The sequence below is a fragment of the Lytechinus pictus genome, chromosome 1 (genome assembly GCF_037042905.1).
Source record: "Lytechinus pictus isolate F3 Inbred chromosome 1, Lp3.0, whole genome shotgun sequence".
Lineage (NCBI taxonomy): Eukaryota > Metazoa > Echinodermata > Echinoidea > Temnopleuroida > Toxopneustidae > Lytechinus > Lytechinus pictus.
In genome coordinates this window covers 9,521,352-9,536,890 of record NC_087245.1, presented here as the reverse complement: position 1 = coordinate 9,536,890, position 15,539 = coordinate 9,521,352, and the positions used below count along the sequence as shown (strand labels likewise).

Sequence of the window (15,539 nt, the reverse complement as noted above, 5' to 3'; positions counted from 1 at the left end):
CTTAAAACATTACATTAAAACACCCACATGAGTGTGTGTGTGTGCGGAAGAGATTACCTTATAGAATAGAGAGGGGGAGGGGGAGGGGGAGGGAGAGGGAGAAGAGGGTACAGCTAGTTGGCGGAGTGCAGCAAATACCTGCATACATGCCGACTTAAGGCTTAAAGGACAAGTCCACCCCAACAAAAAGTAGATTTGAAACAAGAGAAAAGTACACCAAGCATAACACTGAAAATTTCATATAAATCTGCTGTAAAATAAGAAAGTTATGGCATTTTAAATTTCGCTTAATTTCACAAAACAGTTATATGCACATCCTGGTCGGTATGCAAAGGATGAGACTGATGACGTCATCCACTCACTGTTTCTTTTGTATTTTATTATATGAAATATTCTAATTTTCTACTCATTGTCAAGTGAAACAACCATTAATTCCTGTCTGAACATGTGGAATTAGCATCGTTTAATTATATGGTTTAGTCAAGTCTGTCCTTATTTTCAAATCTGTAAAAAATGAAATATTTTATGAATTCAAACAATAAAGAACAAAATAAATAATGAGTGATAGACATCATTGACTGTCTCATTTGCATGTCACTGAGTTGTGCACATAACTGTTTTGTGCAAAATAAACGAAACTTTAAAATGTCATAACTTTCTTATTTTACATCCGATTTTGATGAAATTTTCAGCATTATGTTAGTTTGATTTTTCTCTATTTATTCAAATCAACATTTTTCTGGGGTGGACTTGACCTTTAAGTTAAGCTAAGCTAAGACAAGACAAGGGGCAGAAAGAGAGAGGAGAGAGAGAAAAGGGGCGGGGTTTGAGAGAGAGAAAACAGACACAACAATCTTGCACGGGGAGGGAGCTGAGTTACACGGTCCACGGACTGCATCGCCTATGACAGTCAAATCTCTCGCCTCCAAGGCCAGGGGTTAGCACAATACGCGAGGGCCATCCGAAAAAATGGCTGAGAAGAACGTTGCAGTGCAGCTTGCGAATGGTCATTCCATACCAATTTTGGGACTGGGAACGTGGAAGGTAAGGTGTTGAAATCTTGTTTTACAGAAACGTATGTCTTATTATGTCCCCTAATGTCATGCATAGACTACTACAACGTATATTAAAATCCCGTCTAAATACAGTTATATATTTAACGGCCATCATCGCCATGCCAATGTATTGACCTCATTGGTAGTACTATAGTAGTGGTATAGCTATATAATATAGGCACATATAATATGTATATAGTTTTTACAGAGTATCAATACCACACGTCGTACAGTCTCACTGGATATGGTTGGGTAAAAAGATAAATATAATGATTCTATATCTATCACATCTATTGTAGTATATGGCCTACTTCATTTGTATCTATTAAAGGTATAGATATAGACATGATAGTTTTTAGCCAAGGGATCGATCTCTATCATGATAAATGCCTTTTAATGGACCATTATTACAATTATCTAGACAATATATTACTCAATGTCTTAATATGTAATAGGCAGATAGGGCTTATGATCGCATCACAGAAGCTAAATGATATACTCTTCCTTAAAAATGAATGATGTATCAGTTAACTGCATGTATCCTACCGTAACTGGGCATTGAAGCTCACACAAAAATCTATCCAGATCCAGACGTATCTTGGTTGGTAACATAACATCATATGGATAAATGGGATAAACTGGAGAACACCCTTTTTTATTTGGCATTTAGTAAATTTATTATGAACTTTTCCTGATTTTACTTGAAAAGTGGTAAAAGTTTCCTTTTAGAATATATTTATTGTGCATATTTACAGTAATACGTACTGGTGATTGCCTGTCTCTCAAATCATAAACTTCTAAATGGGGTGGACCACTGGGTGCTTAATTTGACTAAGAGAATTAATTCTCCCAAAGTTTATGCAGCCAGACTTTAGCAGAAATGTTAATGGGGAGACACTATATAGGGGAATGCTATCAGCTATGGCTGACACTTTTTATTTAGAAGTTTTTCCTAAATTTTGCTGCTTTTCTCTTTGGGCATTTTAAAAAGAATTTCATTCCCTATTTTTTTTTCAAAAGTTTATAGTTTTTACCTTATAATTCAGGTATATGATAGTGTATTAATCCTGTGTGCCATCTATACAACCAGTGAGTGAAGATTTCTCTGCAATCTTATCATTTGTTTGCCAAGCAGTACGTAATATATAGCTCAAATATTTGAACTACCAAGATGATGTGACTTGCACATTTGCACTTCAACTGAAATTAATATCTTAATAATATCCATAAAATTTACAATTTACAGGTTACCAAAGTTTGTTTGTAAAGATAGTGTCTTATATATTCCCCTGTATAGACCTTATTGTTGGTTAACTGTTCTGAGCAAACAGTATGCCTCTCATTATAATTATCATGTCATTTAAGCCCAAAGTACAATTATTCTATGTAGGAAGATATATAACACTATATACATGACAATGGCAGTGACAATGACGGTAGCATACATGTAGGTCACTTTGACTTCTTCGGGACTAAAATTTAGCTATATTTCATGTGAATGTTGATTACAATTTTTGACAGTCAATACAGTTTGTTACTTGGTGGATAGTGTAGACCAGCCAATTATGAACAAATACTGAAAACAACTATGCATATAGGGTCGGGACTTTGTTTCCTGACATTATTATTTTTTTCTTTTTGGGTGGGGACCAATAATTTTTTTGGGCTAAAAATGTCATCAAAATTCACTAAAATCATTCACCAATCCTTGATTTTCATTATTAAAACTGTTCTATGAAAAATGTTACTCATCTACCCTTCTCCTGGTGGTGATGATGATAATGAAGATTTTCTTCTTCTCCTTCACCTCTTGAGTTTTCATCCTTCTGCTTGATCCTCCTCCTTCTTTATTCCATCCTCTCCTCTCTCCCCTCTCTCCTTATTCTTCATAATTATTTTTTATCATTATTATTGTCATTTTTATCGTCATCTGTATCATCAATATCAATAGAATTTCATTATTCTTATTATCACTTCTATTATCACTACACCAGCTATTTCTGATTATGATTATGATGTTGATAATGATTCTTCCATTTAGTCTAAACCAGATGAAGTTCGCAAAGCTGTTATAGAAGCCTTGGAGGCAGGCTATCGTCACATAGATGGTGCTGCAGCATATGGAAATGAAGAAGAAGTTGGTGCTGGTCTGAAGGAGAAATTTAGTGATGGAACTGTCAAGAGGGAGGATGTGTTTGTCACAACAAAGGTCAGATTAAAAAAAATACTGTTTGACTAGATTGAGAAAGGGGGTGGGGTATGGGAGGAAGAGAGGGGAAGGGAAGTCATGGGATGAGGCTTATGTCAGTAGTAAAGAAATTAAAGAAATCAAATAGAGATACGCCAAATTCAAATTTTCATCTTTTCACAATCAATTTCATTTTTCTCTTGTGAAAAGATAGAAAATTGTTTTATTTGAGTTCTACCAATCAGATGAATCTCTTTACTGAGAGATACACCAGATATTTAATTAGAAACATGTACAAAAGGTTGAAATAGATATTTTCACTTTGTAATTCTTTACAATTATTTTTCCTGACCAAGAAAAAGAAGACACAATGCATTCTTTCATGTTTATAACTTTGAATATAAAATCAGTACTCAGCATCATATATGGTAGTACTTCAAATTTTGTTTACATTATTTTCATGTATTTAAACCTAGATCCTGTTTTTTAAAACTGCATTTAATCAGAACTTTGTGCCTGCAACACTTTGTGATTAGATTTACATGTAACTTATTAAACTAACCTCCCTTTCACATGGTAAAAAATTGTAATTTTAATGATGATTCCAGTGAAAAATAAGGCTAATGATGAATATTCAGCATGTGTGAGACCAAACTAGAACATGATTAGAATCACGAACGCTAATCACAGTCACGATTACAATAGCAATCATCATTACAATGATGATTCAAGATTTACTTATGAAAAGGCCCCTAGTATTTTGGGGAACATAGAAATCTGTTTAAAAAAAAGAAAAAAAAAAAAAAGATCAGAATAAAAAGACATCGCAAAAAAGGAACATGTTTTTGCATAATCTGTATAATTTTACTTACAAATTGACTTATCGAGACTGAACTGTATATGACATTATATTTTTTAAATCCAGTTGTGGAATGTCGATCACCGCCCTGAAGATGTGGAAGCAGCATGCAGAAAGTCATTAGAGAAGCTTGGTTTAAGCTATGTTGATCTCTACCTTATGCATTGGCCTTTTGCATTCCAGGTTAGTTATAGCACAATGCTTTTGATTGAAACTTTCACAGTGCATGCTAAGTGGAGAAATAATATCCTTAACCTGTTGGATACTGCCTGATTATGCTATATAATACTCATTTTCTATAGACACAAGCAAGTGGGCAGCCAACTAGGCGTTTTGATAGCATTCCGGGGAGGATTAGTATTCTTTTGAATGGTCAGTTTGTATATAAGTAATTGTTATTGGTCAGCATTTTAAGGTATTCTTGCAATTTGAAATTCCTTCCTTAATTTTGCCTGGATTTAAAGTCTCAAAGATAATGTTAATATTCTAATACTTCCTGAATTTTGCCTGGATTTAAAGTCTCAAAGATAATGTTAATATTCTAATACCGTCTTCACACTTGTTTTCAAATCTATCCTGGTGCTGTCCCGGGATGGCGGCACCGCTATAAACCTGCTCTAAATGCATTCACAGTAGAAAAGTTATCCCACCACAGTTTCAGGATTATCCATTCACACTGCAGCAAGTGATTTTTATGACCTCCGTAACAAAACATGTGGAGGCCTGTGACTGACCCGACTCCGATACACTGTAAATATTGGAGGCGGGGAATCGAACCCACGTCCTGCTGATTGAAAGATGAGTCATAACCACTAGACCACAACACCCTGACATTATAGTGATTATAATTTACAAGTGGTTTATTCCGGTGTTGTAGCATTGTGCGTTTACACTGAAGGAACACCGCGACGGCTGTCTCGCTGAAATTACTCTGGTTTGCGTAGCGATAGTTTGTTATGGAGTTATAGCGAGGCAAGGTTATCCTGGGGTAGTTTATTGCAGGTCCGAGAATTCACTCTGAAGGCAACACCGCTACAGTCCGGGGACACTCCCTGTACTGTAGCGGTGTTTGTGGCCAGTGTGAATAGGGTATAAAACATCCTGTGTACTTTGTATAAAACAAAAGCTGCTCTTGACAACATGAATATTAACCAGAGGATTCAGCAACAACTGTATGCAGACTTCTACATATTTATTGCATTGCATGGGATATCTATTCATACCACAAATATTCAGGTTTTGTCAAAGAATTTAGATTTGGATATAGATTTAGCACTCATACAACATGTTCGGATTATTTTCTGCTTCCTGGACATCCGAGTCCCTCAGATGTCCCGGTAAGTGGGAGAACTCAAAGTCTGAACACTCCGCATTGAGAGAAAAATTTCTTGCTGCATCCCACAAGAACATCTTGTTTTACCAAAGGAGACATTCCAGAGATATTACAGACGGATTTGCAGACTTTTCGAGATGAATCTTGTCAAAGAAAATATTTCCTGGGAGAACAGCCACATGTATTTTTAGAGAACAGTAGCGGACAAGCATAAGCATCAGAGGCGCAGGGGAAATTACGCTTCATGTCAATAATGTTCTGAATGTTCTATTGGTTGACCTAAACATGTAACAATTTAAATCATTCGTTGATGATATTGAATATTTGGCGTGCCAGAGATAAAATAGGGGATGTCCTTACAGAGATAAGACTGATTTAAGATAATTTTAGCAAGCTGTTATCTTGCTGAGTTGCAAGAAAAGTTGAGACAATTTTTAGAATACCACCCCTGGATAAAGGCCTTCGAGATTCAAAATGTATATGTCATGCATTGTGTGCATAAATTTTAGATAGATCAGTAAACTGGTGTCTTTATTTTTTCTTAAAGGGAGGGGGGGTGAGAAACTACCCATTTGATCAATTTAAAGAATAATTAACCCACTTGTATTTTGTAGAGTAAATCTACTTAGTGTAAAAAGAGAATTATCATCTGTTTTGCATGTTAGAATTTGGTCTTTGTTGCTTTATCCAGTCCTCTCCCATTTTCTTCCGCAAAAACATGAAAAATTGCCAACTATTTGGATTCATATTTTGCTTCAGTCAGCCCCCAGTCTCCTCATCCCATTCAATATATTCTACATCCCCTGTACCAAAAATATATATATATATATATTTCTTCTCATGTAACTCTTTTCTTTAATTGACCTAGACTGGGAAAGGGATGGCGCCTAAAGGTCCTGATGGTATGATACTTGCTGATGATGATATAGACTTTGTTGACACCTGGAAGGTAGGTTCATAAAGAATAGTTCTTTGTTTAGAATTGTAATGTCCAAAGGGTTTCGCCTAAGTGGTGCTTCACAATGAAGAGCTAATGGCTACATTATTTGGTTCCATCTATTTCAATGTCCTTTAAATGCCATTGCCCACTGCTGCCATAATAACCATGAGATTGTACAGTAGTGTTGACTTAACATTGATTTGTCATAAGTGATTAGATAATGATTTATAATTGGTTTACTATATGAAAATACTCCATGAAAAGTTAAGTGATGGATTGTATTAGCTACAGCACAGTGGTATATCACTCTTTTTATTTTATTTTACAGGCCATGGAGGATTTGGTAGAAAAGGGATTGACAAGAGCTATTGGTGTGTCCAATTTCAACAAAAGCCAGCTTCAAAGAATCCTAGATCTACCACCAAAGCAAAAGATATGCAATCTACAGGTAAGGATTGGTTGTATTCATTGATACAATCAATTACTTTTCATTGCTACAATTAATCAGTTTACAGAAATATATATCTAGGTATATACATATTTTTTTTTCTTTGCCATGTGGTGCAACTTGGAACCAAAATCCAAGGAACTCTAACACACCTGTATTTCCAAAGGTTTTAGAATAGTCTTAACCCTAAATAGACTGGGCTATTTCGATGCCTAAGAAGACTGGGGGGGGGGCTGATTTCGGCTGTTGATCGCGCGATCGCGACGAAAATTGGCACGCGCGTTACCCATGGCATTATCTACAAAACTATAATATCAAGTTCTGCGAAAAATCTCATTGCTCATTAATTATGCTAATTTATACGTAAAATCATAAGTTTGCTCTAATTAATAAATTAATGCCCCTAAAATGCTAAATTTTGTTTCACATACTCTAGATAGGCATCTGATCAAATTTATTTTTCAAAAATTTGAACATCACATTTTTAAATTTTCTTATGTATTCTATTGTTTTCTAAATTTCTTATGTATTTTGTTGTTTTCGACTTTTTGTTTTTTAATGTTTTTTCAATGGAAATTGTCGGGGACTTTATTTTGACCATTAACAGGATAAAATTAATTGATTTTAAGCAGTAAAAGGGAAAATAATGATACATTATTAAATTTGGGCTAAAAACACTATTTGCATTGGATTTGTACACAAATTGACGTTTTTGAGTATTTCTGGGTCTGCATGCACTTACGAAATGTTGCGTAATTTCAGAACCGCGTACCCAGGGGTCACAATTTTGGTCTCAAAAGTTGCGCGAGACTTGAAAGTAAAAAGTCAGCGAGCGACGCAGTCAAAAAATTTCGAGCGGCGGATTTATCGCAAAAAATGTCCGATTTGGTTTCGTATATCACGTGACAATTATGACGTCAGGGGAAGAATCTGCTGAGTGTTGCTGACGTTCGGAGCGTGAAGTGCCTATTGTGGTTGCACGTGTGGATTCAAAGTAAATAAATTGAATTGCTGAAATAATATTCAGGACCTGAATCTTCAAAGTCTGAAGAATCAGACGCAGCTGATGACGATGCTGCAGCCATGATCAAAACCTCATAAAAATCTAAAAAATCTGTTAAGGATGAGCTCGGTCGAAACAGCAACTACACGAGAAACATGTGCAATAACTAGGGGTCCGGCTGCACAGCTGAGAAAGCTTTCTTCCGATGACGTCACGATGATTGACAGGTCGATCGGCCGACTTTTTCGAAAATTTCAGTGGGCGTTCCCGTTGAAGTTCATTTCCATGGAATAACTCAACACCGGTTCGTCGTACACAGAAACTGATGGCAAATTCGTATTTTTCAAGTAAAACTACCCAAGAATATATATCCAAAATAAGATGGTTTTTGTGTCATAGGACCTTTAAGTAGTTTAGGTCTTGAGCTGCTGCGGTTTAAAGCTACTGTGGTATATCAGTTGTAAAGTACTTAAATTATTCATTTTTCTCTATGATTGCCCATGACTAGATTGAAATAACACCATACCTCCCAGGGAATGACATCAAAGAGTTCTGTAAAGCTAATGGTATATCTTTAACGGCCTACAGTCCTCTGGGTTCGCCTGATCGTCCACTGTAAGTTATCAATTTACCAATTTATTGTTTTCTTGAACAGTTCAATGGGTGGTATTATGATAGTCATCGCATAGTTAAACATGGCTTGATGTATATCACACCCTTATAGAGTACCAAGAGTCAATTGGCACATCAATTGAAAATTACTAAGTATTCAGTTGTAAAAAATAGATAAGTCATGAAATGGGAAGAATAAGAATATACCAGGTAATGAATATTATTGAATTAATCTGTACACTATAATTCCCATGAATATGGAAGACATATTATGAAGCCAGCAGCCCATAGAAGTGTGGTTTAAAATTCTAGTTTAGATGAGTATTAAAGCTCATGTAGGTTGAACTATTAGAAGTACTATCCATGCTTAAAAGTATGAGACTATCATTTTTTTGAAAGCAGTCAAAGGTTAAATGTTTCTTTGAAATAGCTAGACAAAATGTCAACTATGTTAGTTTACCTGATACACACTCTGTATTGCTGTTAACTAGATAATAAAAATAAGATGATATTTAATCAAAGAACAAAAAAAAAACCTTTCATATTATTAGCAAGGATTTCATGAAGGCAAGCTAATCCATCACATGGTTTATGCAGATTTCATGAAAAATGTGCTTAACTTAGTATTTATAAGCAAATGAAGAACTGATCAAATGTAGGCATGCTTCAGTTAAGTGGAATATGTGTTACTATGGCTCGTTTAGGACAAAGTGCTTCAAATTCATCCACAGTTTATTGAAAATGATTTGGTTGAACCAGTCTCACTCAAAGGAATCAAGCATTCATTAATGGTCCCATCTCCATGTAAGGTATGAGCGAGTTATATTGCAAAAGTTGCTATAACATATATGTATATGTTTATGAATAAAATGATTTGCTGATGAATGGAGATGATATCAAATTCATTTTCATTCCGGTTTGACTGTTACAGGCAAGCTGGCACTGACCCAGTTCTCCTTGAAGACCCAGTCATCAACGAGATTGCAAAGGCCAAAGGTCGATCTCCTGCCCAGATAGCTATCAGATATCAAATAGACAGGGGCATTGTGGTCATTCCTAAAAGTGTTACTCCATCCAGGATCAGAGAAAACTTCCAGGTATTACAGTGGAAGTTGACCCACACCTCAGTGTGGTTAATTCTATCAAATATTCATAACTCTATCATCCCTTGATGGATTTTCTTGTCAACTCTATCGATGTATGTTTCTCATATTTTCTGGTTATATTTTTGAAAGAAACTTGTCACGCCTTTAATTGAATAATTGTTATGAAATAACAATGATTAAAACAATATCAATGATATTGATGAAAATAAGATTAATAGTTATAATAATAATAGTAGCTATGAAACAATATTAATTATGATAGTAATTATAATAATGATGATGATAATAGCGATACTACTTCAAATACTACTACTACTACTACTACTACTACTTCTACTACTACTACTACTACTACTACTACTACTACTATTACTACTACTACTACTACTACCACTACTACCACCACCGCTACCACTAATACTAATACTACTACTAATACTACAAATACTTTTACTACTTCTATAACAACTACTGCTACTACTTCTTCAACTACTACTACTACTATTAATTATAATTCAACCATCACTTCTTGCATATATTAAACAGAAAATGATGTAACACCTCCATGGAAGCATATTTTTTCAGGAATTGGTTTCATGATCTTCCGACACCTCAACATTTTTCTTTTAATATTTAGGTTCTTGACTTTGAATTGACAAGTGATGAGGTTCAACGCATACAGACACTTGACAGGAACTTCCATTATATTACTTTCCCAGCGTAAGTACAATTGAATTCTATCAAATGATGTAGATAATTGTCAATCAAGATATCATTTATTATTACATGTCAATGTTTTGGATGTAAAAATTATTTGTTTATTAAGAGGCTAACTGATATGTGACATTGCTGTGATTGTTCAAATTTCAATAAAAAACAAACTAAGTTAGATTTATGTAGCAAATGTTATCAAATATTGTTGGATTTTTCTTTTGTATCTTCTTGAACAGATCCAAGAATGCTAAGTATTACCCATTTTGATGACCCCGCTCACTGGATCCAGCAGTGTCACTAAATGAAATTCTTCTTCTGTGTGATCATGGAGTTATGTGATTCTATCATATATATTTTGTTATCTTTTCATGAGGTAGCCCAGTCGAAAAGGTGCCACTTTGTTATTTGAAGTTCCATTTCTAAATCAAAAACCAAGCCAAGTGGGGGGGGGGGGGGGTATTGACCTGTCCCCCCACAAAGGTTGTGAGTTTTGCAGAACTTGGCAATATCATGACGCATAATTAGACAAGTTTCTTGCAAGTATTGCACATCTTTTGGTACCAAGTTTGTGAAAATAAGACATGGCATAATTATGGCACAATTTATAATTACCTGTAAGTTAAAAAAAATATTGAGTTCCAAGAAATGGCAAATACGAAGTTCATAAATTGCTACAAAAATGCTGCTTATTTCATACCTTAGGCCATTTGAATCCTATTCTCTCATATGAAATTGATCAAAATTAAATTATGTGCAGGGGATCAAATTGATAACCCTGCCCCCTGGTACTATAGTGTTAATTATCGCTAGAAAAATATTTTCACTTTCATATATTGCTATATTATTATTTACATTTTATAGTTTGTTTGATAAACTGTTTTTACAGGTTTCTTTTATCATTTGTTTTGATAATTGATATTAAAAAAAAGACCTATGAAACACCCCCCAAAAGGAAATTGCTACACTCTTTTCAATCTCGTCTGGGCACCCAGATTAAATGTTAGAACATTTGATGTTAAGAAATAAGAACCTATCTCTTGGCAACTGTTCCTCAAAGAAAAGGAGCACAATCCGCACAAGACAGCTGGTGTGCTATACCCTCACTTTTTATTTTCAATATAACCATAGAGCTATAGGATACTCCTGGTGGGTGTTTCATAAAGCTGTTCGTAAGATATCGTACTGAGATATCTTGTACTTATATTCTTTTTTCTTTCTTTCTTAGCACTTTGAAACTTTCGTATAAAGCGCTATATAAATTTTGTATATTATTATTATTAAGATAAGAGCGACTATAAGAATGACTATGATCCTTTCTTTTGGTTAATGGTATACACCATTGGCGATGGTTTAGCGCGTACGAAAAGTTCACAAATCATTCTTAAAGTCACTCTTAACTTACGAACAGCTTCATGAAACGGCCCGCTGGATGTATGTTTGAAGCGTTAAGTGCCTTTATAAGCACAAAAGTCATAATTATCATTCATATTTGTAAATTCACATGCTGATATTTGAATTTGCTTGACCTACCTCTGTCATGTGTTGTGTCATCAGCAATTTATGTTTATAACTTGGTAAAACCAAAGAAACTCATTAAAAAGTTATCTGGAGATGCAATTCCTTGGAGGAGAATAAATCTATAATTGTAATTTAAAGGTTTGTGTATTCATTATGCATTGTCAAGGCTGAGAGCTGACATACTTAAAGTATGAATTAAAAAATAAATAATTATGCTCTTGAAATGATATTTTACATTTTGTTTGTACAGTACATGTCTGTTAGTGTTACATTGCAGATCTCTAGAAATGTAATTTCTTTTCCCATTCTTTAACAGTTTTATTATATTTTAAATGGAGAAATTATTCTTCCAAAGCATGAGTTTATTGAGTTTTCATGTAATAACATACAGAGGATTCAAGAAGAGAATGTCACATTACAAAGAACCATGAAGAAGTCTGTCAAAAAAGGAGGAATCAAACAGCAATTTTATCCTAGATTCAGATCAAATGATATATTCAATTTTATGTCCTCTCTTGAGAGATGATCACCATTTTTTCTCTAATTTTTGACAGAGATTTAACCAGCAATTTTTGTCAAGTGGCAATACAATGAACTCTGTTTTTTTAATCATCTGTACATTACAGAGAAAAAAAAAACTCTGTTAGAAATTAAAGATCATGAAAATAGACCTTAGAACTTTTTCATGAATGTTCTCTTGAAAGTTGTACCCCATTGACAATTACCAGTGGGTAGTGGCTAGTGAAAGAAGAAAAAACCTTTCTCTGTAACCCGACCGATGCTAGCAAATCCCACCCAAATTATGCAGACCAACCTCAAACTTTTGTACATATTTCAACAAGTAAAGTGGACAAAAATTGGCAAACATCCTCCTACCATAATCAGGACACTTACTTAAACAACCCCGATCTCCATATAAGAAAAAAAATGAATGAGGAGCTCTTTTGTAGAGTACCGAAATGAGACGTCATCAATTTTCCCTTTCTGCATGTCGTCGTTTAGATACTATGATGAAAAACCCCCACAACCCAAATTTGGTGGGAATCAGTCGATGGGGGACCCAAGATATGACCTGAATACATAATAAGCCCCACTGAAGTCAATGTATTCATGAGGTCATATATTGGGTACCCATGGACCGATTCCCATCAAATTTTAGTTGTGGGTTTTATCATGCGCTACCAAAATATGGTATAAAAAACGCTGAAATTAATTTTTTTATGTGACGTCATCACTTCAGTACTCTATATCATACCTAAAAAGAATAAAAATACTGGCTGATCCTCACCCAATCAAAACAATGTCAGCTACCTCTGCAACCTTAGAGGGTGAACTGCTGACTACAATATGTAAATTTCTTTTTTTTACCTAGGGAAACTATTTTTCTCTTGTTTACTATGAAATTAATTACTTTCTATGGATCCCAGTCTGCATTTATTAAGTGGATGGTGGTTAACAGACTTAAGCCTGACTAAATATCGGACTTACATTCCTGATTGCATGCAGAATATAACATATCACCATAATGGTCATGTCATGCTCTACCGCCTATAATGAAAGAGATTATGTGTTCTTTATTTGTGCATAACTTTAAGTCAGACTTAACCCTTTGTAAAACACCCACCATAAAAGTTTTGCAGCGTTGTTTGCATGTTTTCAAAATGTCAAGAACCTTGAAATATATGCAATAAATGTAATTATTTTAAGTCTACAGGTCTATTAACTATGAAATTATCAACCTTTTTTCTTTTTTAACGTCATCTTTTTATGCTAAAAGTTCCTATTTAAAGAATCTAAAGGGCCATTCTTGGTCACGTGTGTGACCAAAACTATGACAAATCTTGACTTTAATTTGTAATAATTCTAAACTTTTAGAGATTTATAACGAATTAAACTTTCCAAATAATGCTATGTGAAATCACCCACGTGACACAGTTCTTTTGACCTCTGACCTTGAACCTGCATATTGGAGACAGCAAAAAATATTTCCAAATGATAGCTGACAAAACATGTTAATGTTGTATAACCTTTGAATTACTAAATCTCTAAACTTTTTAGATTTAAAACTAATTATAGTCAATATTTTTCATAATTTCGGTCACACACATGACCAAGAATAGCCTTAGAGTGAGTGAAATGTGGGTCAGGACGAGAGATCTAAGTTCATTATATTATCCACTTTATTATATAAAATATCTTTTCAGTTTCAACAATAATTTTTAACAACAATATACAGGTATTGAGTGTTAAAGTGAAAATTCTATTATATCCTTAAGTATAAATCATTTACACATAGAAGCACATCACTTATACATATTTGTCAAACTAACATAAGCAAATCAGATATCTTGAGCATAGTTGGCAAAGACATAAAAGTTCTTATTCATCTTTAATGATGAAATAAATCAAAACTAGGCTCTGCACCCCCATGCTAACACTGAGTGGGATGATATTGTGTTTAGTGTATGCTAGGTAGACCTTGTGCCTGTTGCATAAAACTTTTAGTTACCTGAGAAAACTCTGGTAAAAACTGAAAACCAAGGTTAGTCTGATTTCTGCCATTGACTTTTAACACGGCAAAAACTCCGGTGAAAACAACCCGAGTTTTCTCAGGTAAAAGTTTTATGCAACGGGCCCCTTATGGCTCTGGGAAGTGAGGGTGCCAGGGATTTTTTTTCTGGATGTGCTGTGTATGTTGTACACCATAGGCAGCACCCCCTAGAAATCAGGTTGGTATGCTAAAATGTAGACATTATTTGACCAAAATCAACTTAATTTTGAAGTGAAAACTTTTTGCTTGTCATTTTTTTTCCAACCAGCACCCCTACTCAAAAATTGTTCCCAGGTCCCTGGTAGGCCTATGATTATCTTTCTAAACATCATAAAATGCATGAATGTTAGACTTGGAGGCTCTTTAAGTTGAAATGCCATGTTATCTTAGTAGATTTAAATCGTTTATAACAAGCATAATAGCAAAGTTTCTTCAGGGTTATAGGCACTTTATTTTCACTTTCTTGAAACACCAGGAACTTTGTTTTGTCTCATTGAACACTTATAGAGGCATCTGGCAAAACTTTAAGATAGCCTTCAAAGCTTTCAGGACTTTGTGTAACAGTGACATAAAAAAAAAATGAAATCAGTATCAGTAGCAATATATATATATACGGCATATGATCTCCCCAAATACCCAAGCCTAGTAATATGGTTAAGGGCAATCCATCCCCTAAATACAAAATATATTATTCTCCTAAGTTGCAAAGCCCCCACCCCTCTCCTTTACCCCCTCTTGAATAGCTCAGAACAGAAAAAAATAATACAGACCTCTATGCAGGAAATACTAATTTTCCCTTGGTTACAGCATGTCAGATGCTGCTTTATCTGGCAAGCAAAACTAAAGAAATATGCAACATGCTATATTAATCTTAACCACATTGGCCATGTTAAATCAAGGCTCCCGAATATTGTATTAATATGAAGATGGCAAATATACCAGCAGTTTGTCTTATAAAAAGATGTAATGACTCTATAAAATGGTTTAGTGGTCAATCAAATGGTACTATTGTGCAGGCTGGAAATATTTGTATCTCAATAAACAGTAAAATTCACAGAGCAAAATGCTGAAAATTTGATCAAAATCAGATAACAAAGTTATTGAATTTTATAGATTTGCATTATTCCAGTGAAACAGTTCTAGGCATGTCTTTATGAATATTCATTAGGTAGGCTGATGATGCCATATCCCCACTTGTTCTTTTGTATTTAA

At 34.5% G+C, this 15,539-nt stretch overlaps 2 protein-coding genes across 2 annotated transcripts in view; both read left to right on the top strand.

Moving 5' to 3' along the window:
• Positions 1 to 15,539, top strand: part of LOC135153222 (uncharacterized) — a 1,173,865-nt gene that overhangs the window by 52,327 nt on the left and 1,105,999 nt on the right. The window lies entirely within an intron of this gene.
• LOC129256993 (aldo-keto reductase family 1 member A1-like) lies at positions 691 to 13,482 on the top strand. The gene is made up of 9 exons (XM_054895228.2): positions 691 to 1,044; positions 3,097 to 3,264; positions 4,169 to 4,285; positions 6,304 to 6,384; positions 6,704 to 6,823; positions 8,335 to 8,441; positions 9,370 to 9,535; positions 10,182 to 10,264; positions 10,495 to 13,482. Exons 1-9 carry the CDS (start codon positions 970 to 972, stop codon positions 10,523 to 10,525), a joined length of 948 nt encoding a protein of 315 aa, XP_054751203.2. The 5' UTR covers positions 691 to 969; the 3' UTR covers positions 10,526 to 13,482.

Bases quoted from the DNA above. Each gene is read 5' to 3' on its own strand.
- LOC129256993 (XM_054895228.2), top strand. From the start codon at position 970: ATGGCTGAGAAGAACGTTGCAGTGCAGCTTGCGAATGGTCATTCCATA. The intron at 4,286-6,303 runs GTTAGTTATAGC...TAATTGACCTAG, and splicing joins ATTGGCCTTTTGCATTCCAG to ACTGGGAAAGGGATGGCGCC. The intron at 6,385-6,703 runs GTAGGTTCATAA...TTTATTTTACAG, and splicing joins ACTTTGTTGACACCTGGAAG to GCCATGGAGGATTTGGTAGA.